Source organism: Eptesicus fuscus, chromosome 10 (genome assembly GCF_027574615.1).
Source record: "Eptesicus fuscus isolate TK198812 chromosome 10, DD_ASM_mEF_20220401, whole genome shotgun sequence".
Classification (NCBI taxonomy): domain Eukaryota; kingdom Metazoa; phylum Chordata; class Mammalia; order Chiroptera; family Vespertilionidae; genus Eptesicus; species Eptesicus fuscus.
The window spans coordinates 86,565,049-86,592,721 of record NC_072482.1 but is presented as its reverse complement, the minus strand read 5'-3'; the positions used below and the strand labels follow the sequence as shown (position 1 = coordinate 86,592,721).

Sequence of the window (27,673 nt, the reverse complement as noted above, 5' to 3'; positions counted from 1 at the left end):
ACCAGGGGGCGCCCATCGGAAGCCGGTCCACCTCGTTCCCCGGCGCGCGCTCTCCCTCGCCCCGCGGGGCTAGGCCACATCCTCTAACCAAGAAGCCACGTCAGAGTTCCACGCCGGCCAATCAGAACTGAGTAAGTACTAGCGGGGGTGGGGCTGCCAGGGCCGGGGGAAGATGGCGGCGGGGGCGAGGTGAGGCGCTGGCAGTAGAAAGGGATTCGGGCGCGGGGGGCCGGGGGACCGCGGGGCGATGGCCCGCGCCGCCCGCAGGGGTAGATAAGGAGCCGTGGCACCGTGGGTGCGGGAGGGAGGGAGGGAGGGGCGGACCGCCGGGCGCCAGGAGAGTATGACGGGGCTGTACGAGCTGGTGTGGCGGGTGCTGCACGCTCTGCTCTGCCTGCACCGCACGCTCACCTACTGGCTCCGCGTTCGGTTCGGCACCTGGAACTGGATCTGGCGGCGCTGCTGCCGCGCCGCCTCCGCCGCGGTCCTAGCGCCACTTGGCTTCACGCTCCGCAAGCCCCCGGCCGCAGGCAGGAATCGCCGGCCGCACCGGCACCCGCGCGGGGGGCCGGGCCCGGGCGCCCCCCACCCTCGGCTGCGCTGGCGCGCGGACGGCCGGTCCCTGGAGAAGCTGCCCGTGCACATGGGCCTGGTGATCACCGAGGAGGAGCCGGAGACCAGCTTCTCGGACATCGCGAGCCTCGTGGTGTGGTGTATGGCCGTGGGCATCTCCTACATTAGCGTCTACGACCACCAAGGTGAGGCCCGGCCCGGGGAGGGGGGGACGGGGCGTCTCCGACGGCGGGGACCCCACATCCGGCGGCAGGTGTCCGCTGGCACCCCGCTCGCCGCAGCCCCGCCGGCTCGCCTCCCGCGGCCCTTCAGTGCCAACTTCATTGTGAAATGCTTTCGAGGAAGGGAGATCAGCTTTAGGGAACACCCACTAAGTCCCTGCATTCGGCTCCATAGATGTTTGTGCATTGAAGGAATATTTCTTATTCTTCGTAATGCCCCGCTAAGGTAAGTGGTATTTGTACATGCCCTTGTTTCACAAGTGCGGGAGCGGAGGATCAGGAACATGCACCGATTTGCCTAAAGTTACCGAGGTGGTAATAGAGGGATGGGAGGGTCAGCCAGTCGGCTTTCCTGCACATTTGCCCTTTGATTACAACGCAGAGTTTCCAAAGAGGCGTTCGAGGCGCAGATCTGAGGGCGCTGCCCGGCTTGGGGGGCGGGGCGGGATTTGTGCTTGACTTGAGTGGTTGGGGCCCGGTGGCATTTGAACTGAGCTTACGGAAGACCGGATGGGGAGAAAAGAAAACGGTCCCCTGTCTTGGGAGGCCTGGGATGGATCCTTGGGCCTCAGTGGCCAGCACTGTACTTGACACAATAATTGTCCTCCCGTAGTTTTTTGATGGAGGGCATTTTCTCAATGGGGGAATTTTTGTAAACACTTCTCAGGTGGCTACAAACCTAAAGCATTGGGCTAGGCATTATTCTTGGAATCTTACATTTAATTCCAGGGACTCTCAGAGGAGAGGCATGATCATGTAAGTAGCATGGTCTCTGACAGGACATGTTGGGAGTGAGGAACTACTATGAGAAGTGGGGAGAGACGTTTTAATGGGGAACTTTAAGTTCCTGTGGAGAGATGAGGTTTAAGCACAACGTGGAAGAAAGAGTTAGGAGATAAGGTGGAGGAATGCTCTCATTGTCAGGTTTGAGTTTCAATCAAATCGTGAAAACAATGGAATTTCCTTAAAGAGAAAGATTTGGTGAAGAGAATGGTTTAGGAGGGAGTGTTGATATGAAGGACAAACTAATGCTTTATTCTTTGTTTAGTAACTTGAACTACCAATTTCATTCTCTGATCAATAAATTTCACAGAAGCTACAACTTGATTTTAATCTTTAAAAATCAAGATTTTAAAGCTAGATAGGTTTAAGTGTGGGTCTTGTTTGTTTTTTTGTTTTGTTTTGTTTTGTTTTCCCAGAAAGGGTGGGTTGAGGTCTGACTAACTTTACAGGGTATTTGAGTAATCTTTGACCTATAACATTTCTTGCAGCCAGAAAGTAATATGGTGACCAGATAGTCTGCCATCAACTGATGGTTTGCCCTGTAGGGTAAAGTTGAATAGACTCAGGGGCTAACATTTCATGGCACTTGCCAAAGAACTCTGCAGAGGAATAGAAATCCTGAGACTCTTAGGAGGCCATGCAATCTTTGCTCAAAGCAATACAACAGATAGATACATTGCCAGGGGAACAAAATAAGCGAAACAGAAATAGAAATTAGTTAAAGCCTTTAAGCAATGTGGTGAATTGACTTAAAAGGGAATCACTATATCCTGGTGATTCTTTTAAAACAAGGGTGGTTTACTTTTTAGTAGGAAAGGAAAATGTAGAGCTAACTAGTTTCACACGGTGCCTGCCTGCTAATGCAGATTACAGTGTTCCCACACTTCCTGGTTCCTGCAATTCCTGTTACTGAGTTGCTGGTGGAATTCAGAAGTATTCTGTGTCATGTTCGCTAAAAGAAAACAATTGATAAGGAAAAGGAAGAAGTCAATCTGACCAAGTATTGCCTGACAAACGGAAGGAATTTTACAGAGCATTTTCAGTGAATGAACTGAGAGCACTTTGTGTCCTACTGTAAAAGCTGTTTTAATTATTTCCTAAGGGATAAGAATAATTTCATTGTTTAGAATAAGAGACTTTTCCAGTTACCCATTCTTGGTTTTTATTGATTGATTGGGTCTTTCATCCATTCATTTACCAGGTGACAATTGGGCATCTATTAAGCACCAGATACTGCTACAGACAAGAAAGTGCAACAGTGAACAAAATAAGAATTCTTATGTTCGTGGAACTTAAATGTTAGTGGAAGTCTGACAAATATTATAACCTAGAGGTCCGGTGCACGAAATTCATGCACGGGATAGGGTCCCTAGGCCTGGCCAGCAATCAGGGCCGATGGGGGGGGGGGGAGGCGGGGATTGGGCCCCGGCCCCAGCCACCACCTGTTGCCTCCCTCTGCGGGGCAACCGGTGGGGCGATCAGGGGGCCCCCCACTGGCACCCACCTTGGCTGGCCTGGGGCCTGCAGGCTGGGGGCAGCTCCTGCATTGAGCGTCTGCCCCCTGGTGGTCAGTGAGCATAGCGACCGGTCGTTCCACTGTTCGGTTGACTTGCATATTAGGCTTTTATTATATAGGACTAGAGGCCTGGTGCATGAAATTCGTGCATGGGGGGAGGGGGTCCCCTCAGCCCAGCCTGCACCCTCTCCAATCCGGGACATCCTTCTCACAATCTGGGACCGCTGGCTCCTAACTGCTCACCTGCCTGCCCGCCTGATCGCCCCTAACTGCCCCCTCTGCCAGCCTGATCACCCCTAACTGCCTCTGCCTGCCAGCCTGATTGCCCCTAACTGCCCCCCCCACACCCCCTCCCCCCTGCTGGCCTGGTCACCCCACGTAGCTTGCTGCTCAGTCGTTTGGTCGCCCCTCACTAACCCCCTGCCATCCTGGTCGCCCCACGCAGCCTGCTGCTCAGTCGTTTGGTCGCCCCTCACTAACCCCTTGCCATCCTGGTCGCCCCACGCAGCCTGCTCTCAGTTGTTTGGTTGCCCCTCACTGCTCCCCATGTGGGCCTGGTCGCCCCCAACTGCTCCCCCTGTGAGCCTGGTTGCCCCACGCAGCCTGCTGGTCAGTCATTTGGTCGTCCCTCGCTAACCCTCCTGCCGGCCTGGTCACCCCATGCAGCCTGCTGGTCAGTCGTTTGGTCGTCCCTCACTAACCCCCCTGCCGGCATGGTCACCCCACGCAGCCTGCTGGTCAGTCGTTTGGTCGTCCCTCATTAACCCCCCTGCCGGCCTGGTCACCCCATGCAGCCTGCTGGTCAGTCGTTTGGTCGTCCCTTGCTAACCCCCCTGCCGGCCTGGTCGCCCCATGCAGCCTGCTGTTCGGTTGTTACTGTGAGGGTGTCATGACCAATTTGCATATTACCCTTTTATTAGTATAGATGAGTAAAATATGCAGTGCATTAGATCATAAGTGTAAGGAAAATGCAGGGAACAGGCATAAAATGTTGAAAATCAATGATGGAGTTGGGGTGATAGAGTGGCTTAGGAAAGCCTCAATGACTTTTCCCTCCTTATAATCCTATATTGAAATGCTTTTAAATATGGCATGTGACAACATAGTAAAGGCAATCAGTATGGCAGATTAATTTTATTTTGGATCAAAACGTTGGAAAACCTCCTCTTACTCCACCACTTTGCAAAATTCAGAGCTAAATATTTGTGCTGCAAAGCCTGCTCTGATATAAAAATACTATATATATAAGTTCCTGGAATTCTCTAACCAACAGTCCTTCACTCACAGTGAGTATGGTCGTGAAAGGTGTGAGGGAGCAAGCCATGTGGACATGTGAGAAAAGTTGTACTTTTCAAGGGCAGTACAGATTCTTAAGCTTTACTCAGTTTTCCCTAACAAACTTATTTTTGCTATTTCTATAGAGATATTTAACTTAGAAAAATATTCTAATGCCAGTTTTATTGAGTGCCTTCTGTGATATAAAGCACTGGAATACAAAGAAGTATAAGAAATGGTGTCAAGGAGTGTACACTCAAATAGGGATATCTGTTAAAAATTATTATAAGCAAATACATAAATGCCAGTGAGTGGCATTTTTAAAATGAATATTCATTTTGATTATAATTGCTGTAAATTATAGTTAATCCTTAGACTAAAAAAAATCCATTGATATTTCCCATGGTTTGACTCCTGCCAGCAAACTGATCCTTTTCTTTTCACCTGCCTGCAATATTACTTGAGTATAATGATTCCTGCTAGTAATTCTTTTATCCTTCAGAAATTTGAGTCATTTTTTTCGAGCTCAGAATTCTAGTATGGAGGGAGACTTGGCTGTTTTCTCTACATGATTATAATTCAAGAAATGACTGACTGGAATGGTATAAAAATTGGAGTTTGGGGACTTTTGATGTGATAGCCATAAAGTTGCTATGCTTGCCTAGGTCTCACCTCAAGAATCCCTAGATCCAAGGTATCTGGAAATATATTATCTTCTGTGATGGAACCTGTTCATATTGCCCAGCTGTACTGGTGCCATACTGGGAACCTCACTGTAGGGCAGTATTTTCAAAACAAGGACCATCTGTGAGTGAGTCATTGGGGATGCTTAAAAGAAATACAGATTCAACACAGTTATTGATCAGACTGATTTAGGGAATGGGACTTGAGCATCTCTATTTTATCAAATGATCCTTAGGATGCATTTGTGTGGCCCTAACAAATCTCCCTGCTACTTACCTTACATCAAATTATTCATCCTAATACAAGTCTCCTTGCTACTTGCCTTACATCAAATTATTCATCCTTCATGGTTTCTTTCATGAGTGAGGATAACCTGGGGTGGGTCTTAATATTACTTAGGATAAGATAAGTTTGAGTGATCTAGAACAGCGGTTGCCAACCTATCAGACCTCACGGACCACCAGTTGGCAACCGCTGACCTAGAATGTGGCATTGACTTCTTTGTGAGAATTCAGTAAAAGACAAAAGAAATCTATTGTAGCTCTTTTTAGTGTTACTTCCATAGTTGTAAATCCACACTACTGTGTCTTATGAAATGGTTTGGGGTACAGAATTCTCACACACTCAAAAGATTTGCCCAGTGTACTGCCAACCTTCCCAACCTGTTTTTCACACTTTTATATGCCTTTTGCTGCATCCAGAATTAGATTACTTGATGTTCCTTCCTCCTGAAGCTTCCTCCTTTCCTTTTCCCAGTAAATGTCTGTCTCCCTGCTAATAGGCTGTTATTGATCCTTGTAAATCCATGCTAACGAACACCTCGAAGGTAGTCTGTCACTACTGTGTTTTCCCTAATCTTGCTCTATCCTTGAATCTCCTTAGAGCTTTGTACATCTCTAAAGGCACTTCTCTTCTCTATTCTATAAAGTGTTAGTGTATTTATATGTGTCTGAATTTTCTACCTAGAGTCTAAGCTCCTGAGATGTTATTAATCTTCATTTTTCTTTCTTCTACAGAGTATAGCTGGTGTGATGTGTGTAGTCAGTATGTATTTCTTGAGTTGAAAGGAAGACTGAATTTTCTGTAATAAGAATAATGAGCTGAGTTATAAGTTGTTTCTCGACACAAATACTACCCAGAAGCCTTAAAATAATGGAGGAAAATGAACATAGTTTTTTCCTTATTTACTTATTTGGCATATTGAAACATGCTATTTGCAAATATGATTTTATTAAGTATTATTTTTCTTATTTTGAAATATAGAGTTGCCAGAAGTGTTAAAAGGGGAAGTATAAATGTGATTGCAATTTAATATACTGAACAATGCAAACTAGTGTACCTGGCTTCCCTTATTTGGTAACTCGTGTAAAGGAGCATTCTCTTCCTATTCTTTACTTTTGTGTGATTCACTTCCAGCACAGCATTTCACATTTATATTAGCGTTCTGGAATGTCCTCTTCTCCTTCTTTTGCCAAAGGGCTAGTTCCTTGTCAGGAGGCTATGAGAGATCCTTGTGTGTCCATTCTGACTATCGCCTCCTGGAAAGCCTTTCTCTCGACTGCTCCATCCCCAGTTTTGCTGTCTTTGTTAATTTTTGAATGACCGCATTCTCTGAATACCCGCCTATTTTACCATACTACTCGATCAATGTATGAAAATAAACCTTTACTTAATAGCAATAATAACTCTGTTAAACACTGTACCAGATACTATACAAAGAAATACATTAAGTTCTTAGCAGCTTTACACATCAAGAAACTGAGACTTAGAAAGCAAGAACCCCTACCTAGCAAGAAACAGATCTAGAATTCGAACCAGATTTTATTCCAAAGCTTTTGTACTTAACTATTATATTGGTAAGACTTCTACTGGTTAAGAGAATTTGACCACAATACAATCATTTTTAGTACTATTCCTGATTATGTAAGGTCATCTTAAAGCCTTAGTGAAGTGGCACTTACCTACAGGTGATAGAATGATTGGTAAAATATATTTAACCTTTTGCACTCGGATGTCGAGTGTGACTCGACATGGTTAGCATTAGAATAAAGGAATCGAGAAAAAAGCAAGTGAGTGCAAAGGGTTAAAGGCAAATAGAATTTTCTTCATACCACTATTATAAATGTTCATCCTGTGAGTCAGGAATCACTTTCCTTTTTTAATCCAATGAATTTAACTTTATGGTGCGCCTGCCTCTATTAAATTATTTATTTGTCAGGTGATCAGAGTCTTTGAAGATAGTTGCATTTTTTACATGTGCAGCCAGAGACTGAGAAAGCTTGTTCATTTGACCATTTCTTCTGCTGAAGCACTGGGACTGAAAACCCAGCACTCATTCTGCTATACAATGCCAGCATTACATGTATCTGTTCCCTTGCTACATGCTAATTCCAGTATAATTATTTTCCATGAGGTATCCTGGGGCGCCCTTGTGTTATGACTGCTTCATTCATCAAAAATTTTAATTGCAGTTTTTTATTTTATCCTACCTAATAAAACAGTAATATGCAAATTGACCGCACCTTCGCCACACCCAAGCCACCCCCACCAGCCATGCCACGCCCACCATCCAATCAGAGCGAGTATGCAAATAAACCCGACCAAGATGGCGGTTAATTTGCATACATAGGCGCCCTGAGCTGACCCCCTGCGATGGATTGCAGAGAGCTGGGGTCTGCTCTGGCACCAGACTGAAAGCCTCCGCTGGAGGCTTTTGGCCTGGAGCCGGAGTGGACACCCAGCTCCCCGCTTACGATGGATGGTGGGCGTGGCGGACACCCAGCTCCTCGCTCTGATTGGATGGTGGGCGTGGCGAGCGGACCCCCTGCCATCGAAAGTGGGGAGCTGGGTGTCCGCTCCGGCACCAGGCCAAAAGCCTCCTGAGGCTATTGGCCTGGTGCACAAGCGGACCCCCTGCCATCGATTGCATGGAGCTGGGGGTTTCTTCGGCCTTGTACACTAGCGGACCCCCTGCGATTGATCACCTGGGCAGGGAGCTGAGGGTCTGTTTTCAGCCTGGGCAGGAGCGGACCCCCTGCGATTGATTGTAGGGAGCTTTCGGTCTGGGCAGGCCTGGGCAGGGGCTGAGCCAGTGATCAGAGGGAGCTGGAGAGGCCTGCCCAGGCCTAAAGCTTCGGCCAGAGGCTTTAGGCCTGGGCAGGGCCCAGCCCTCCATTGGTGTGAACTATAGAGGAAACACCTTTTCTGACTGCACATTGGCTAAGCTTCCTGTATGCCACTGGTAATATTCTTAGTAACTTGGGTAATAAGAATCCAAAAAGGTGATCTAGGGTTTTTCCACCACACTTCTGGAGAAAAAAACGAAGGTCCGCTGCTGGAGGGCTAAGAAATGTCATATCCTGCCCTAGCTGGTTTGACTCAGTGGATAATGCCTCAGCCTGCAGACAGCAGGGTCTGGGTTTGATTCTGATAAAAGGCATGTGTCTAGGTTGCAGGCTCCTCCCTGGCCGGGGCCCAGATCAGGGCTCATGCAGGAGGCAACCAGTCAAAGTGTTTCTCTCTGTCTTTCCCTTTCTCTTCCACATTCTCTAAAAGTCAATGGAAACATACCCTCAGGTGAGGATAAAAAATAAATAAAGAAATCCATATCCTATGAAAGACACATCTTGAAAATGCCTAAAGAAAGTTGTCATTTTTTCTTGGTGAAGGGACTGGAGTTCGTGTTGATGAAAACACCTTGGTGGCTGCGGTGACTGACAGTGGCTGCAGCATTGGGGTGATGGGGCTGGTGCCTTCCCCTGACCAGCCCGGTTGCCTCCCACAAAGGGAGGCCAGACTACGGCTTAGGTACGCTCCCTATGGGGAGCGGGCCTAAGCCATCAGTAGGACATCCCCTGAGGGCTCCCAGTATGTGAGAGGGGGCAGGTTGGGCTGAGGGACTCCCAACCCCCAGTGCACGAATTTCATGCACCGGGCCCCTAATTTTAAATAATTGCTTTGTAAGTATATGTTTTCCTTGCTGGCGTTTGCCTCCAGGATGTTATAATTTTCTTGTTAGAGAATTAAAGGAGGGCAACCACTAGGTAACTTACATAGATGTCTGGTTTAAAAAGAAGAAAGGTAGGCTACTTTAGTGAGTCCAACTATTTACAAAGAGGTATTACTTTGATTCCAGGGCTGGAGAGATGCTTCATAACTAAGAGATATTTCAGTGTTTATCTCATTTTTCTTCCCTTGGACGTTAGATGTATTTAAGGGATGTGGGTAAGATTTGTTGATTGAACACTTGCCTAACTGAACTCCTTGTTACTTGGTATTAAGTTGAAAACAGTATTATGCCATGGCTTTGTGACCTAGTTCACACAGTTCATGTGTAGGTGTTTGAGTGTAGTGTAAGTAGTCTAGATATTGAAATCTATAAGCAATTCTATTATGTAATTTTAACTAACATTCTAGAGATTTTTTAGAGACTCCAATAAGGTTCCTGAGTACAGTATAAATCAAATAGGTGGATAGGTCATACTTAATTTCCTCTCTCTTTGAAATGTTTTCTCTCCAGGGTTCTATGACATCACATATGGTTGGATTTCTTCGTATCTCACTGTCTGTTTCTTCTCAGCCTTATGCCTGGCTTCACCTTTGCTCCACTTCTAAATGTTGGGGCAACAGAAGCAGGATACAGAACTGCATGATCACATATGCCAGGATTACACATGCATGTAGACAAAGACTAGGAAATATTAAAAATTAGAAATAGTTGTGTTATAATGGTAAGGTGGGTGGATGGTTAGGGGACATTCCTTTATTGCCTAACTTTGAACATCTCATATAGTTTTAATATTAGAATTTAAAACAGGTATTTCTTCAATATAAAAAGAAGTACATTTGGCCCTCAAAGTATATAGTAGTATTTATTAAGAAATACCAAAAACAGGAAAATCAACTCTAGAGAGAAAACAAGATGGCGGCATAGGTAAACCTAAACTGCTGCCTCGCACAACAATTTGAAAACTACAACTAAAAGACAAAACGGACATTATCCAGAACCACAGAAAGGCTGGCTGAGTGGAAATTCTACAATTAGAAGGAAAGAGAAAAGCACACTGAGACTCAGAGGAGCTGCAGAAGGCAGAGGTATGGAGGCGTGTGCGCGGAGAGGGCTGGCAACTGAGTACACGGCTGGCATTTTCAATCCGAAGGGAGACAAAAGCTCCTGACACCTCTGAACTTCAGTTCTGGGTGAGACTTTGGGGACCCAGACTCATTTGGGGAGAAACTGGACTGCCTGGCAGCGGGCGAAACTTGAGGGCCGCTTTCTCTCAGAGATGCTTGCAGCGATTACTGCAGGACACTGAGACACAGGGGCCTATTAGGGCAGGGCTGACGGGAAGCCATTGCTGTCTGCTCCACACTAAGACTCCGCCCCATCCAAGCTGAGCACAGAGTCTTTTGCAATTCTTGTCTCATAAGGGTGTCTCCAGCACAGAAGTTCTCCCAGCGTAGACACAGCTGATCCTCACAGCCACTTGGCCTGGAGGTCAATTCTTCCCAGTGATACCAACAACAATCAAGGCTTAACTACAACAAGACTGTGCACACAGCCCACAAAGGGGTGCACCAAGAGTGTCCACCTCAGGTAACTGGGGAGGCTGAGCCACTTGGCTCTATAGGACACCTAGCACACAAAGCCACTCTGTCAACTCAGGCAGCCAAAATGCGGAGACAAAGAAACAGGTCACAAATGAAAGAAATGGAGGAAAGCAAATGACTGGATATAGAGTTCAAAACCACAGTTATAAGGTTTTTCAAGAATTTTCTAGAAAAAGGCCAATAAATTTAGTGAGACCCTCGAGGATATGAAAAAGGACCAACTAGAAATTAACCTTTTGCACTTGGATGTTGAGTGTGACTCGACACAGTTAGCATCGGTAGCAGGAATCGAGAAAAAAGCAAGCGAGTGCAAAAGGTTAAGCATACACTGACTGAAATAAAAAATAATATACAGAGATCCAACAGCAGGCTAGAGGATTCCAAGAATCAAGTCAAAGATTTGAAATACAAAGAAGCAAAAAACACCCACTGGAAAAGCAAAAAGAATCCAAAAATATGCAGATAGTGTAAGGAACCTCTGGGACAACTTCAGGCATACCAACATCCGAATTATGGGGGTGCCAGAAGAACAGAGAGAGAGCAAGATATTGAAAACCTATTTGAAAAAAACAATGACTGAAAACTTCCCACACCTGGTAAAAGAAATAGACTTACAAGTCCAGGAAGTGCAGAGAGTCCCAACAAGAGGAACCCAAAGAGTCCCACACCAAGACACATCATAATTAAAATGCCAAGAGCAAAAGACAAAGAATATTAAAAGCAGCAAGAGAAAAACAGTTAACTAACTCTGCAAGGGAGCACCCATACGACTGTCAGCTGATTTCTCAACAGAAACTATGCAGGCCAGACGCGAGTGGCAAGAAATATTCAAAGTGATGAATAGCAAGAACCTACAACCAAGATTACTCTACCCAGCAAAGCTATCACTCAGAATTGAAGGTCAGATAAAGAGCTTCACAGGTAAGAAAAAGCTAAAGGAGTTCATCACCACCAAACCAGTATTATATGAAATGCTGAAAGGCATTCTTTAAGAAGAGGAAGAAGAAGAAAAAGGAAAAGATAAAAATTATGAAAAAAATACATCTATCAACAAGTGAATCTAAAAATCAAGTGAATAAAAAAATCTGATGAACAGAATAAACTGGTAAATATAATAGAATCAGGGGCCTAGAAAGGGAGTGGACTGACAATTCTCGGGGGGAAAGGAGTATGGGGGGTGCGGGAAAGAGACTGGACAAAAATCGTGTATCTATGGATGAGGACAGTGGGGGGCAGGTAAGGGCAGAGGGTGGGATGGGAACCGGGTGGAGGGGAGCTATGGGAGGAAAAAAGAGTTTTCCTTGCCTAATATTTTAATCTTTCAGTTAAAGTTTTCCTTGCCTAATATTTTAATCTTTCATGGAAACTAGATTTTTGTGGGTGTGTGTATGTGTGTGTTTTAAAATGTTTTGGTTCTTCCATATTATCTTTTCTATATATATTTACATGTAGTTTGTACTTAGGAAATTAAGAGAGCAACAAAACATAATGTAAAATTCTTTAAATCATTATTGCAGCTGGTGTTGCTCAGTGGATTGACCGTCGTCCCATGCACCAAGAGGTCATTAGTTTAATTCCTCGTCAGGGCATATGCCTGGTTGCAGGCTTGATCCCAGTGGGAGGCATGCAGGAGGCACCCGATCGATGTTTCCACCTCTCTCTCCCTTTCTCTATCTAAAAATCAATAAAAACATTTAAAATATATATTTATAGGGTAAGGCACCATCATAAATAAGAAATAAAATGTATTTTTTTAAAATGAAGAAAAATGAATCATTATTGCATAAACTTATTTTTATATTCCCAAGTCATTTTTTAAAGAATTTAATTATCGCCATGACCAGTTTGGCTCAGTAGATAGAGCGTCGGCCTGGGGACTGAAAGGTCCCAGGTTCAATTCCAGTCAAGGGCATGTATCTTGGTTGCGGGCACATCTCCAGTAGGGGGTGTGCAGGAGGCAGCTGATCGATGTTTTCTCTCATCGATGTTTCTTTCCCTCTCCCTTCCTCTCTGTAAAAAAATCAATAAAATGTATTTTTTTAAAAAGAATTTATCTGTTAGCCCTGGGAAACCTTTTTCAAAAGCCTTTTAAACACAAACTATAGTCTTAGTTTTTTTTCGAAAGATGCTATTCATTTGTAAAAGGTCAGTTTTATTTTATGGAGTTTAATTTTTTTTGAGAGGAGAATTCAAAATTTAATAGTAAATTGAGTTCATCATTCTTTATCAGTGTTAGAAATAGTTACTGAACTGAATAATTAGAAACCAGGAGACCTGGAATTCATGCCAAACTCTTATATCATTTTGGCATTACTTTAGATTCTGTGAAAGCAAACAAGATGAATTATGATATGAGAAAAAGAATCTCCACATCAACTTGGTATTGCTAGAGGAATTGCCTATCTCAGTCCAAGGCGCACTTACATGTTGTTACATTTCTTTTGTATCATGTGACGTGTGTGTGGACTTTGAATCCTGAAGAAAATAGTAAGCTTATAATCTTGCTTATGTATAAGTGAGATAAGTGCCATAGAATATAATCAGGTTTCCAGATGGGGTTCAAGTTACGAGGTATCAGGAGTCATCTTGCTGATAATCTGTCTTACCTATGCATTTGGCATTTCTCAGACACTATACTATTTTTATTTCATCTCTTTATCCAAACCAGCCAACATAAATGTTTTGTTTAAAATAACTTTATGAAAGTCTTTATAAAAAATGCTTTGTAACTATGCCTCTGTACAATATTCTTCTTTTGTAACATAATTTCTGCTTATGTGCAATAAGGAAGTATCTGCTTTTATTGTGGGAGGTTCCTGGAAACATTAAAAAAATTCCATTCAGTGACGTGTTCATTTAGGTTTTGTTGTTGTTAGGTGACATTTTGTGCACTGATAATTCAGTTTATTAAATAAACATTGTGGAAGGTGCCCTAAGGAAAAGAGATAAGTAAGACACTAGTTCACACTAAGTACAGTTTAGTTGGGGGAGTGGGATTAAGCTATAACTTTAATAAAATGAAGAATATTAGTCTATCAAGGAGTTTGAACAAATTGTGTGTATTTGGAGGGGTGAGAGGAGGAATGAGGCACATCTGTCTGGTGGATTGAGGGTAAGTGACATTTTAGCTGGCCTGTGGAGCTGTGTAGGTAACACAATAAAGGTTGGAGGTTGGCCTCACTTCCTGTGTTTTTAGCAGAATCGAAGCAATCTAATTTGCTGGCAATATGGTACTATAGAAAAATAGAAAGATTAATTTATCTCATAAATACAAAGTATTTCTAGCCACCAAGTGTGGAAGCATAGGCTGGAATATGAATGCTGATCTGAGCAGCTTGTTCTTAATATATTCAGTATTTGGGGAGCCATTGACAATATTAAAGTTGGAATGTGCCAGGATTGAAGATGTACCCAGAGAAGATTAGTCTTGTAGTCAGTCTAGCAGTACACGAGAAGGGACGGGAAAGACACATTAGAAGGTGGTTGTAATATTATAAAGAAGACTATTGCTTGAAACTGTGGGGACAAAGTGTTACTGGAGAATTACGAGGATTGCTCTTCTCCATTGCTAGTGAGAGTGGAGTTTTTGGGGTGCCATTGGAAAAAGAATTTCTGGAGGCCTCCACGGGAGAGTACGATGTGGTACAAAACTTTATTTGTGTGGAATTATATCCTTCACGTTGCAGAGTCTCATTTCCCTTAAACCAGCCCTGGAAAAGGTGCAGTTGGGGTCCAGCAGAGCTAGAAGCAAAGCCAGTGTCCAGCGTTTGTATTCCACGGTGGAGCTGGGTCCCATGTAGCACAGACTAGTTAGAGTCCATTAGTCCATTGTGTGTGGGGTCCACATGGCTGAGAGCCATGTAGGCAAATGCAGGAGCGTGCGAGTGCACCCCCTGCCACAAGAGTCCCAAGAGAGCAAGAAAGAGGGAACTCCTTTGTTCAGGAACTTACATATCTCAAATCTGTTGCACTTTCAGTGGCCACGTCTCTTCTGGCCAATGACCACTCCCAGGTGTGACTGACAGGTAATCATCTTCCCTACGTCACCCAGACCTTATTATGGGCATACCTACCAGTATAATATTCAGTCTTTGTTCCTTTCCAGTTCATTGATAACTGGGTTAAATACAACGATGTCAACTGGACAAAAGGAAATGGGTACAGGGAGCATTGCTGTAGAAGAGTATATGGGTTCTGCATATTAATAGGTACTGATGAGGTGGTGGTGATAATGCTAGAGGGAGGAGATGCCTGGGGTGACTGGCAGGTAGTGATGCTTTTATTAGAAATAGAACCAGAAGAAGGGCTATGTTTTTATTTATTTGTTAATTATATAAATAGCAGTTGTGATTTTAAATCACCTTGTTCCACCACCCTTATATATTTATTGTTCTCATATAGCCTATTCAGACCCCCCCTTTTTTTTTAAACTTGATATAATACAAGTGCTTGAGAGCTAACTTTAAATATAAGCTGCCATATTTTAGATGTGTTCATTTTCAGACGCTTACAGAACTTTTGGGTAAGATTACATGTTTAAATGAACTGGAAATGATACGAATCAAATGATAATCCTGTTTTTACTTCAAATTTTAATGTTTTGTTCATCATGGATGTTTAATTACTGAGTTTTGGGTATACCCTTAACTTTTGCTTCACTCATCTTACCCTGTTCTGGTCTGGAGTCGTTTTAAAATCCTGTGAGTAACTAGGATCAGAGGAGGAGGAACACTTGGACAGAAAGAGAGGACTGACCTAGGGATAGGGACAGGAACAGGGTGGGAGGTGGGGGAAGGAGTTGGAAGGGGAAAAAGGCATGCAGCACAAAGGGAGAAGGGGCCAGTCAAGGAGCAGATTGAGAACTGAACCAGGAGAGGACATTCAGACAAGCTGGGATGAGGATAGGATTTTGAGGAAGCAGGGTGGTCACTAATGTTAACGCTTCAGAACGGTTGAGAAGGAAAGAATAAAGATTGAGAAGAGGTGGCGACTGTTTTGCTGATGAAGAATGTCATCCATTGCATTGGAGAGGGCAAGAGTTTCTGAAAAGCTTTGCCATTTTAATCTGGAGGGGTAGGCAAACAGGTTCATTAACATTTTATTTTTAATAAACTTACGTTCTGGCAGTACTGTTGTAGAAATTGATGTTTTCAAATTAAGAAAATTTTGAAATATGTATGCTTTCTACCATTTATAACTACAGTATAGGCCAAAGGGTGGTCTAAATTATTATTTCTTCTTTACTTAGATGGGTAATTAGAAATCGTGTAATAACAGTTATAAACCTGTATCAAAAATTTATATGCTATTTTTGTATCATACATGTGACTTTTATTTTGGACTTGAGGATAATGATTATACCCAAATACTACACAAGTATTACTATCCTAAACACTTATTCAAATAACTCCTGATATTATCACCTTCTTTAAGAATTTTCTTTGTGTTTGGGAATATATTTGTGGTGTTTATTCTTACTCTGGACATGGGTGTTACAAAATGCTCTCCTTTATCTTTCTAAGCTTAAAGTCTTAGTGATTGTGGATTTTTTTTAAATCCTCACCTTAGGACATTCTTAGACAGTCAGACATCAACGTGAGAGAGAAACAACAATCAATTGATTGCCTTCCGTGTGTGCCCCAACTGGGGATTGAACCTGCAACCCAGGCCTGTGCCCTGACTGAGAATCCAACTGACAACCCTTCCATATGCACAGGACAAGGCTCAACCAACTGAGCCACTCTGGCCAGGCGATTGTGGACTTTTTTATGGAGCCACATTCTTAGCTCTTTGCTCTTCTCCATGTATATGTACTCCTTTACCTTTGGAAATTGTATTTACTATTTCTTGTGTGTATGGCGCTCACCTTAAGGAGGATGACTGCCAAATGTATATCTACGTCTTTATCCTCCATTTTTGTTATGTTCCCCCCCTTCCCAGCCCACGTCTAAAAAATTCTCCTAATTCTTCAGAGACCAGCTGAAAGTCACTTAACCCTAAGAGGCCTTTCCCAGTCCCCTAGCCCAGTGGTCGGCAAACTGCGGCTCGCGAGCCACATGCGGCTCTTTGGCCCCTTGAGTGTGGCTCTTCCACAAAATACCACAGCTTGGGCGAGTCTATTTTGAAGAAGTGGCGTTAGAAGAAGTTTAAGTTTAAAAAATTTGGCTCTCAAAAGAAATTTCAATCGTTGTACTGTTGATATTTGGCTCTGTGGACTAATGAGTTTGCTGACCACTGGGCTAGCCAATCTCTGACTTACCATCTTCTTTCAGTAGAAGTTTATGTGTTGAGTGTCTCTTCTGTACCAGGCACTTTGCTAGCCCCTAGTAAACAAAATAGCTAAGACGCCTACTCGTGTGGTGCTTATGTGACGACCTCTTTTGAACATCTTTCCCTCGTGTCTCTTAATCACTCTTACAATAAACCCTACCTAAATATTCTACAATCAGCTATGTAAAAGTAAACTTTTCCTTCGAACCAATTCTCTTTGTAGACTTTCTCTACTTAAAAAAAAAAAAAAAAAGATGTTCACATAGTCTGTCACCAAAGATTAAAGTCATGGAATTTTCTCTTTTTACCTCTAATTAAGTCATACTCTTTATTCTATCATTTCTTCCTTTGTAGTGAATCCTTTTCCATTGCTTCATTAAAAGTATAGACTTCTGCAGTAGTCTGCTTACTGGCCTTCTCTTTACTGTTACCAGGTTAATTTTCCTGAAGAAATAAATTTCCACACATTCCACATTGCTCAGAAAATGTTGGTTGCCCATTGAGCAGACAAAATGAAATAAAAATCAGGACTATCCCTTTACCCCTTTTCACAGATCCTTGGCACCAGCAGCATTTTTCGGTCTTTTGAGCATTCCATGTTTTTTTCTTAAGCATTTTCTCCATATAACTGTTCTTCCCATTTTCTTTAAGTCTTATTTTACAAAGCCTTTCCCCTACCAATAGAAACTGCTTTTGTCTTTCAACTGCTATTACACTTACACTACCAAGTTGGCATTTATATACAGCACTAGAGGCCCAGTGCACAAATTCGTGCATGGGTGGGGTCTGGCTAGCCTGCCCCAATTGGGGCCCATTGGGCTGGGGTGGGGGGAGAGGGGTCGCAGGAGGTTGGCCAGCCAGCCCCGCCCCCTGGTTGAACCGGTCAGTCGAACTCCCGCCCAAGGGGACAATTTGCATATTAGCCTTTTATTATATAGGATATTCAGCAGCTTCTGTGCTATTTTTATATATTTATTATATTCTCTCTCTCCCAGTTAATCTTTGAACTGTTTTAAAATCATATCTGACTGAGAGGAATACTTGGTAAAGGCCAAAAAGGACAATGGCCACTGGAAGGTTGGCTTCTCTGAAAATAGCCAAAAATTTATTTGTTTTTAGTTAGAGCTCTTTATATTAGTTTTACATTAAATGTATGTCACATTCTTAGTTCTTTCATCCTTTGTTGAATTTAATTTTTTAAATTGTTATTGATTGATTGATGTTTTTAGAGAGACGGAGGGAGGGAGGGCGGGGAGGGAGGGAGGGAGGAAAGGAAAGAAATATCATTTTGTTTTTCCACTTATTTATATGCATTCTTTGGTTGATTCTGACATGTGCCCTGACTAGGTATCAAGCCCACAACCTTGGTGTATCAGAATGATGCTCTAACCAACGGAGCTACCTGGCCAGGGTTGAATATACTAAATTTTGCTAGTTTAATCTATTTTCTACTTTTTACATAATTCATACTATTCCCTCTACCATTAAAAAATCTAATCAAATTGAGGTTATGGTTCTGAATGTACATAGTAAGTCTGCAAGGCAATTACATGAGGCTGGGAAGTCTGGGAGATATAGACTCTAGACCACTGCTGCAGTTTCTAAATCCTTGGACAAGACCCTTAAGGATGTTGCATCTCAGTTTCATAATCTCTAAATAAAGTTGTCGAGTAAATGATCTGAAGTCTTTCTGGGTCTAAATTTCTGTCATGTTTATATTGACACTATGTAGTTACCTAGCCTGAAGCCAGGCTCTTTATGTTAACAAAGTTGTTATAACTTCCTTTCAGATTCTAGTTATAATTAGTCATGACTACTTCATTTGGCATTTGTTCAGTTCTGGGTCTAGCATTGTTTTCATAGCAAACACACTATTAAAGAGGATAAATTACCCTCATTTGGATTTACTTGCTTTTTTTTTTTTTTTTAAGGTATTTTCAAAAGAAATAATTCCAGATTGATGGATGAAATTTTAAAACAACAGCAGGAACTTCTGGGCTTAGATTGTTCCAAATACTCAACAGAGTTTGCGAATAGTAATGACAAAGATGATCAAGGTAAGCCTGAATATAAAATTGAATATCTAACAAAGGCCAATGTGTTTTGTGGTTGAAGGCAAATTCTGTCACTCACTCATTCATTCATTCATTTCACCCTGTTGGTCTTTATTGTCATCATCTTTAATCATCAGATTTAGACTTTTATTCATTTTGTTAATAATTTTTTTAAAAGATGTTTTTATTGATTTCAGAGAGAGGAAGGGAGAGGGAGAGAGGGATAGAAACATCTATGATGAGAGAGAATCATTGATTTGCTACCTCCTGCATGCCCTCCACTGGGGATCAGGCCTGCAACCTGGGCATGTGCCTCTACCAGAATCGAACCCTGACCTCCTGGTTCATGGGTAGATGCTCAAACACTGAGCCACAAATGGCTGGGCTATTTGTTAATGATTTTCAGAAAAAGATAAAATTATGAATTTCATAGATATTAAAAAAAATAAGATTTTATTTCACTCGTAAGCCACCAGGAACCAGGCAGATTTTATACCAGTTCAAAGAGAATCCAAAGAACAGACACATTTCTAGATCAGGAATGTTGAAATGGTTTTTAGTGGGGTTGGTGGGAACCTCTATAGACAAGAATTTGGCATTGCTATTATTTACCTAGAGTCCTACCAATTGTAAAATAGCGTTTAGAATTATAAATTTGATTAAGTGGGTATGCATTGTAAACAATGCACATTCCATTAAAACACTTTTTTTTTGGTCTTCAGTCCCATGTTACTGCTAACTGCTATGATTGTAGATGCCACTTTAGACTTACAGAAATTAAAATTCCTATTTGCTAGAGGATTTATTCACAGAGACAAGGTCATTCTGCATACTTTAAAGAGAAGGCAGTATTTAAATACATACACAAATGTGATGTGTGGGTCCTTTCTGAGGAAAGTAGTGTAAGTATGTTTTGATATGGAAATTGAAGGGCTTAAATGATTCTTGTTTACTGTAAGAACTGTACCTTTATTTAGGTCTGAATTTAACATATATTGAAACTGATTTTGAAATATATCTGGAAGAGTATGTTTTTTTTTTTTAATGTCTTGTTTGTGTTTCCTTCAGTTTTAAATTGCCAAGTGGCAGTGAAGGTCCTGTCCCCAGAAGATGGAAAAGCAGATATTGTACGTGCTGCTCAGGAATTTTGCCAGTTAGTAGCCCAGCAGCAAAGTAAATCCACAGATTTGGATGTGCATATGTTAGACAGTTTACTTAGTAAGTCATATATATTTATTTTTAGTTTTGTTCCACAAATATACAGTATGAAGAAGAGTATCTAGGTTCCTTTCACATTGTAAAGGCTGATTTTGTTGTTATACATGTTGTGTTTCTGAAGTTTAAGATCCTATGTGAAATTGGTTTTGAGATAATGACATTTGTAGTCAACTCACTTGCATGAGGACTTACTGGTAAAGGAGAGGACATAGAGGATTTGTCGGGGGGAGTGATGAGTATTCTTAAAAAGAACTTCTCCTTGTTAGCCTTCCTCCCTCTGGATGTTTTCTATACCGACAATGAATTTTATAATTCTCCAGACACCAACTGGGTGTCCAATAATTCAATTTCATTCCAATACTAACTACCCAGAGTTAGTGTTAGAGTCTAACAAGCTTAAGAACTCAGTCAGGCAGGACTGCCCCACTTCAGACACCAGCTGTAATTCTCTGAGCACCTGTACTTGGGATCAGTCAGCTATAAAGAGGGGGTTCCCAGGACTCCCTCCTAAGGTTTGATAATTTGCTAGAATGGCTCACAGAACTCTAAAAGGCACTTATGTTTACCGGTTTGTTGGATACAACTCAGGAAAAGAGGCATTCAGGGCAAGGTTGTAGCGGGAGGTGGGCGTGTGGTAATGCAGCCTCTCATATAGGTATGGAGCCAGTGGCCCCTTTGTGTAAACCACTCTCATTGTGTCTACCAATCTAGAAGCTCTCCGAATCCTGTCCTTTAGGGGGGTTATGGAATCTATTACCTGGGCACCACTGATTAAATTTTTAAAAATATGATTTTATTAAAGAGTTTCATTTTTATGAAATCCAACTTATCAATTTTTCTTCAGTAGATCATGTATTTGGGGTCACGTCAGAAATTTTTGCCTAATTCAAAGTCACAATTATTTTCTATATTTTCTTCTAGAATTTTTATAGTTTTAAGTGTTATATTTAAGTCTGTGTTCCATTTTGAGCCCATGTTTGTGAATGGTGTGAGGCATAGGATACCAGTTTTTCTTCGACGACCCTTTATTAAAAAGACTAACTTAACCTTTCCCCCTTGAATTACTGTGGCTCCTTTGTTGAAAATCAGTTTACCATAAATCTGCAAGTTTATTTCTGGGCTTTCTATTCTGTCCTATGGGTCTGTATTCTGTCATTATAATGCTAGAGTGTGTTGATATTCAAAGCATAAGAAGCCAATTTGATGGACAGGTTTTGCCCCGGTCATTTTATTTGTAAGCAGTGCATGTTAAGTTTGTGTGTATTTCTTTCTTTTCAAGGTTCAAATGGTTTTCCTGATCCTGATGTAGTACTGAAGTTTGGGCCTGTGGAGAGCACTTTAGGCTACCTTCCCTGGCACATCAGGCTGACTGAGATTATGTAAGTAATTAAAAGTGCACTGACTTTGGTTCAATTCAGCAGGAGTTTCTGGAGCCTAGTACTGTACTAGCATTAATGGGAATTCCCCCAAAATTGCAATACTGGATTCTTTCCCTCAGGTGTTTCACAGTATCATTGGTAAAAGAAAGACATAAATGCTCAGACATGAGAGGGTATGGTTGTGCAAATGTTTGGTATTGACACCAAGTATCATAGGAGATCATTTGTGAGAAATCTCTGTGGGCCAGAGTTGTTGACTATGTAGAAAGGATGTGACTTGATCTGAAGATGTAAATTGGGTGGAATTTTGTAACTAGAGAAAAAGAAGTGTAGGGGATGGGCAGGGTGGGGGAAAGCTGGGGCGCAGAGGAATGCTCATTACCTGTTAGAGATAGAATGAAGGAACTGGCCACACCAGAGCCGGGAGTTAGTGTTAGGTAGTAGTGTGAGATAAAATCAAATAATTTGGGAGTGGAGACAGTGGGAACACTTCCCATAGCAGCAGAAGGAATGCATGTAATTGTTGGGACAGGCAGACGGAAACCGTTGAGCCTGGGGATGATGCGGGAACGGTGACCTTGGACGATTTGTTGGGTGACTGGAACAGAGCAGAGTGCATTTGGGAAAGGATGAGGTAAACACACCAGTGAAGAGGCCAGAGCTTATTTAGGGGAGAGTACAGTGAAGAGAATGAAATTGCTTATTTTGAACAGTTGGGCAAGCTTTTTGTATAAAGGGCCCAACAGTAAATACTTTAGGCCTTGCGGCGTCCTGTAGTCTCTTGCAAGGTCTCCTCTGTTGCAACTACTTAACATTGGCTAGTATACCTACACAACCACAGGCAGCATGTGAACAAATGTGCGTGGCCACATTCCAATAAAACTTTTTTTACAGGCACAGGTAGCTGGCTCTTGGGCTGTATTTGTCGATTTAAAATAAAGGAGAGACTTAGGAGCATTAAAATATATTTAAATTCTGGGCTTTAGGAGAAAAAATACAACGAATTCTATCTCATGAGAAGTATAATTGCAGGCCTAGCACTTCACTAATTATGATAAAAGAAATAAAATGACTCTCTAAGTTTTTAAGCCTAAGTGACTGGGTGGATTAGAGAGCTATGGAGAAAAACGGAAAAGTGAAGGGAGCATTGACTTTTGAAGGGAAGATGTTGAATTCAAGAGTAAGATGATTTTGAGGCCAAAGTCTCTTTAGATGGAAACGTGTAGAAGGGCAGAAGAAGATGTAGAATTGGTGCTTGGATGGGAAGTCAAGGCTAAAGACGAATCTGGGGAGTGTCAGTGTCTTGGAAGTAGAAGTAGGGAACCTGGGAGAGTCGAGGACCTCTCTAACGGGTGCCTAGAGGAGCACAGTACCAAGGGGTCAGATGCTTCACGCTCAGGGGCTGGAGGGGAAAGGGTGTCAAAGAGGCAGAAGAGCACGCAGTGTGTTAGAGTCAGAAAGGGCTGTAGATCACCTGATGCAGCTTCCTCATTTTGTCGGCGAGTAAAGTGGAAGAGACATTGCTCAGGCTTGTAACAAAGTGGAATTAGAACTCAAATGTGCAGACTCTGGGTTTCCCTAGGGTGGTGCTTATTTCTCTTGTCTCCTTTTCTCTAGAGCTTTCCACGTCATTTTGGGCGCCTTTCAGGTGGTAGTAGTTTGGAGGGAAAAGTGTGTTTTAAAACAGATCTTGGTTTAAATCTTAGCTGTCTATGCAGCTCATTAACATGATTTTGGAAAGCTATTTAAACTTCTATTTGTAAAATGGGCAGTTAAACACAGAGTTCAGGACTTAAATCTGATAATGGTCATCGGATACCTAGCACATACAGGCTTTCCTCGTGGATCTTCGTACTGTGTCTGTCAAAGCTCTACGTCTGTTATAGCTCCACGTTATATTGAGGTTTGCTCTGTATTTGTCTACTGTCCACCAGACTGCAAGCACCCAGATGCAGGAAAAATGTCCTACTATGGAAAAGAAGGGTGAGCCCTGACAAAGCCGACCCCGAAATAGGACCCCTTCGGAGGCACGGAGGGTGGTGGCGCTAAGTGCTTCTTGAGGAGTGACGGGAGATGAGACTGTGGGAAAAGGGGGTAAATTGAGGAGGGCTTAGGAAAGTGGGTAGTTTGAGGAGGACATTTGAAGCAGACTTTAGCAAGAAGAATGTCATTCAATTTGTCCTTTGAGGATGTCATTTCAGTAGAGTGAATAAGAAAGGGTTGATGGTAGTCAAAGGAAGGATAAAGATTACATGTCAGTTCTATCTCAATAAAGCTGGGGTTTGCGGAAGAAAGGGTAAAGTGTAGCAAAAGAGAACCACGGGGGCAGACAGGAGTTCATTCACGACAGGTTTGCTGAATCCTTTTCTCTGGTGCATGAATGTGGCTCTTGTACAATAGCCAGGTGTTTGGCTCTAATACGGTTTGGAATTTCCAAAGTTCACAATAAAGCTGTATAAAGTAGAGATTTTTTAGAAATGTTAATTATTTAAAATCACTTAAGTGTTTAAAATACTTAAAGGGGAGCCCTGACTGGGTGGCTCAGTTGGTTGGAGCATTGTCCTGTACACCAAAGGGTTGTGGGTTCGATTCCGGGTGAGGGCACTTGCCTAGGTTGTGGGTTCAATCCCTGGCCTGGTGAGTACTGGAAGCAGCCGATTGATGTTTCTCTCCCTCTCGTCCTCCCTTCTCCCTCCTCCCTCCTATCTCTCCCTCTTCCCTTTCCTCTCTGAAAATCCTCAGGTGAAGATTAAAAATAATAATAAAACACTTAAAGGGAACCCTCCAGCTGTATGTTCACTCCCCCTGTAAAGTCCTTGTCTTCACACTGCCATTGTCCCCTTGAGCAATTGGAAATGGTGGAGGTAGATGTTGTTTATGGTTACTCACCACATGGCTTCCGTCTGTCACTGTGCAGGGATGCTGTGCTGCTCTGCCAGTGCCAAGCCTGGCTTTGCTAAACCATTAAAGTAGTACTGGCTTTACTCAGACAGAGAGGAACTCTTCAAGTCAATTTGAATGAAATCCTATATAAATAGATCTCCAGCTTTGCATTAATCCAACTTAGAGGTTCTGAATCTATCTCACTACAAGTTACTTTTCTCTTACTGTGGAAGGAGAGATTGTTTTTCACTTGAACTGTTTCACAGTTAACAGTCATTTAGTAGAAATGGTTTGTATTCTCTATATTTACCGTTTACTTTCTTCTGTCCTTAACCTCTTTTTGGTCATTACCCTTCTGGTTCCCCCCTCCAAATCACAGTATGTCATCTAACGGCCTCTTTTCCCCTGTGCTTCCTTTTCAGCTCCTTGCCTTCCCACCTAAACATCAGCTATGAGGACTTTTTCTCTGCCCTTCGTCAGTATGCAGCGTGTGAACAGCGTCTGGGAAAGTAGTGATCCCTGGCTGCATCATTTGATTTCAGGCTTTTGGAGGAAAGGACCTAAGTGATTCTGATGTTTACAGAGCAACTATGAAACCCTGTACACACCTAGTTCATAACCCTCATAATTTATCAACAAACACAAAAAAGTGTCTTACTTGAGAGTAAGTGTGAGTGAGTGAGTGTGAGTGTGTGTGTGTGTGTGTGTGTGTGTATGTATGTGTGTATGTGTATGTGTATGGAAATAAACTTCTAAATGGGAAGTGTTAGAGAAGGAAATACATGGACTTGCACCTCCGAGCAAGCAGCAGTAATGTTATAGGAGCTGAAATGTCAGTTTTAAAGCCTTCAGCCCCGACTACTTCCCTGTTTTTGTAGGGACATGAGTGGATGTTTAGAGCTGTTAGATTATTATTTGGGGGGGAAGGGATTTTTTTTTTCAGTCTCTCCTGGTGACCAAACCTTAATTTTTAAGAATAATATATTGACTTATTAAATGGAAGCATTGTGAGTTTGAGGGATTTCCAGAGGAATGGAGATCTTTATTGCTCGCGTGTTAAAAACTTGCTCACCATTGAAGCCCAAGGAATACTTGTTTTCAGAAACCCGTCCTTTTCCATCTCATCGTTATCGTCAAACAATGTGACTGGAGAGTGTTGATCCGGTGTCTTTGTCCTGGGATGTGAAGATCACTTGAAAAGAACTTTTACAACATGGAAATGAAGAATTTAAAGAATTTTAGAAATTTAAGTATTAAGCAGCCCAGAAAAGGTGAAGAAGTTGTAATCTGAAAAACCCGGTGGAAAGTTTCCTAAAAAAGAAAAGTTTGGATTTTTGTTGTTTGATGGATAGTGTGCTACATAGCATCCAAAGTTACGTTAAAAAAAGTATTTCCACTGTTTGTTTAAAATAAGCACTTGAGGGAAATTACACGGCAGCTCTTTTCCTCAAAAGGAACCTGTTCCTCTTTGGAATCACACGTTTAGGACCATGTTAGTACCCAGGGCTTTTGCTCAGTAAATCCTGATGGTGACTTTCTGTAAAAGACCTTTAAGTGAGATTGAGGGCTGTGTAGGTAATAAAACATTACCAAAGGCTACAAAAGTAAATTAATTCTACATGTTCTCTTTCATGACAGAGAACAGCACTGGTTCTGTTATCTTTTTAAATAAGTGATTTTTGATAGGTATTTAATATTTCTTTCCTCACTGCTGATCCTTGGACAGAAACCATTCTTTATATTTGATGGACTGTTTTCAGAAAAATCTTAACAACTGTAGAATAATTATCTAAAATTGTACATTTAGAATGGAGAAATTTAAATACTAGGTCTCAGAAGTCTGAAAAATAGCAGAGAAGACTGGTTTTGGAAAGTAAGATCTGGAATTGCTTGTCAAATTCTGAAGGTATGAAGAATAAATGTTTCAACTTCAGATTACCAAACCCCATTTATGATTTAAAAAATGCACTTGAAATAAAATTATTAAACTAAATTTTGGTTTAGTGATATTGCTTTGCATTTCATTGTTCTTTGAACATTATAAGACTTTTTTTAAAGTCAGTTTATTGCTGAAAGTTTTATGTGAAGCTACAGCATATCTCTGAACTTGACCAGAGAATTTTTTATTTCTCTTCCCCTGTACAGTGATTCGTGTCCTAGTGAGGATTATTTTGCCTTAGTTTAAGACTGAATGTATGGCTTTTATAAACATGTGTCTGGAATATGTATAGCTTTAATGAATTAAATGTAATGGGCCCAGTTGAAGTGAAAAGATATATTTGTTAAAATGACGTCAGTCAAATAAATTACCCACTGGTGTATAGCCAAAGTCACTAAAGGTTTAATAGTTGTCTTTTACTTTATTTTCTTCCATTTTGTAGCAGTATAGTGCTACACACCAGAGTGAATCTATAATCTGTGCTTGAGTTTATTGTAGTCCTAGGAAGAGACCCTGAAAACAAATTGCTAAGGATTCTGAATTCAGATATAGGCATTCCATATCTTTCTCCTCATGGGTTCAACTACTAGTACAATCTCCACAACTTGAATGGCATTGGTCATTCTGTAATTCCTGCCAAAATAATCACTAGTTAACTCATTACCAGGGCTCCCTTGCACTCCCAAGAAGACATGGTAATTTTAAAGGAAAGTGTTGTTTGTCTTTATGTCTAATGAAGGATATTGTTTAAATATCCTTTAAATACTTTTTTGACACTCCCCATAATGGAAAAATTTATCAAATTAAACCTACATTCTAGATGGCAGCTCAGAGCATAGCAAGAAGTCAGGGGTTGAATTCCAGTCCCAATCTGGTTTGATTTTGTTTCTTAAAAATGATTACTGTTACAAAGTTTGAAAGCTGGTTTTGATGCGAATAGCAAATTGTGTATATTGTGACTAAGGCATAATAGCCTGTCTTAAGCGAGGGAGGTATTGTTAATAAACAGTGCCAAATACACTGTGCTTATCTACAAATTAATCTCTGAATGTATGTTACTTGATAGCTCCCTCCTCCTCCTGTGTGATGGTTCCATGCCTAATAAGATCCTTGTGACGTTTTGTATGGCTGTAGACTTTGGTGACATGTAAATAATGTGCAAAGCAAGTTTTTATGATTAAGGAATCAAATTTATTGAATTTTATGATTGAAAGTCGAAACTTAACATGTATGAACAAAACAATAAAAGAATATACTCTTTTCATGGA

The 27,673-nt window shown here is 41.8% G+C and overlaps 1 protein-coding gene across 2 annotated transcripts; it reads left to right on the top strand.

Annotated features, from left to right (window-relative positions):
* Window positions 1-329: 329 nt before the first annotated feature.
* On the top strand, window positions 330-27,673 carry NUS1 (NUS1 dehydrodolichyl diphosphate synthase subunit). 2 transcript variants are annotated; one of them, XM_008138877.3, is made up of 5 exons: window positions 330-758; window positions 18,864-18,989; window positions 20,055-20,204; window positions 21,484-21,583; window positions 24,889-27,673. In XM_008138877.3, the coding sequence occupies exons 1-5, from the start codon at window positions 344-346 to the stop codon at window positions 24,977-24,979; spliced, it is 882 nt and encodes a 293-aa protein (XP_008137099.1). In that variant the 5' UTR covers window positions 330-343; the 3' UTR covers window positions 24,980-27,673. The 2 variants fall into 2 exon arrangements, with proteins under 2 accessions (XP_008137099.1, XP_054578017.1); XM_054722042.1 differs by lacking the exon at window positions 20,055-20,204.

Coding starts and splice junctions, on each gene's coding strand:
- NUS1 (XM_008138877.3), top strand. CDS start 344: ATGACGGGGCTGTACGAGCTGGTGTGGCGGGTGCTGCACGCTCTGCTC. Junction 759..18,863: donor TAGCGTCTACGACCACCAAG/GTGAGGCCCGGC, acceptor TTTTTTTTTAAG/GTATTTTCAAAAGAAATAAT. Junction 21,584..24,888: donor ATCAGGCTGACTGAGATTAT/GTAAGTAATTAA, acceptor CTTCCTTTTCAG/CTCCTTGCCTTCCCACCTAA.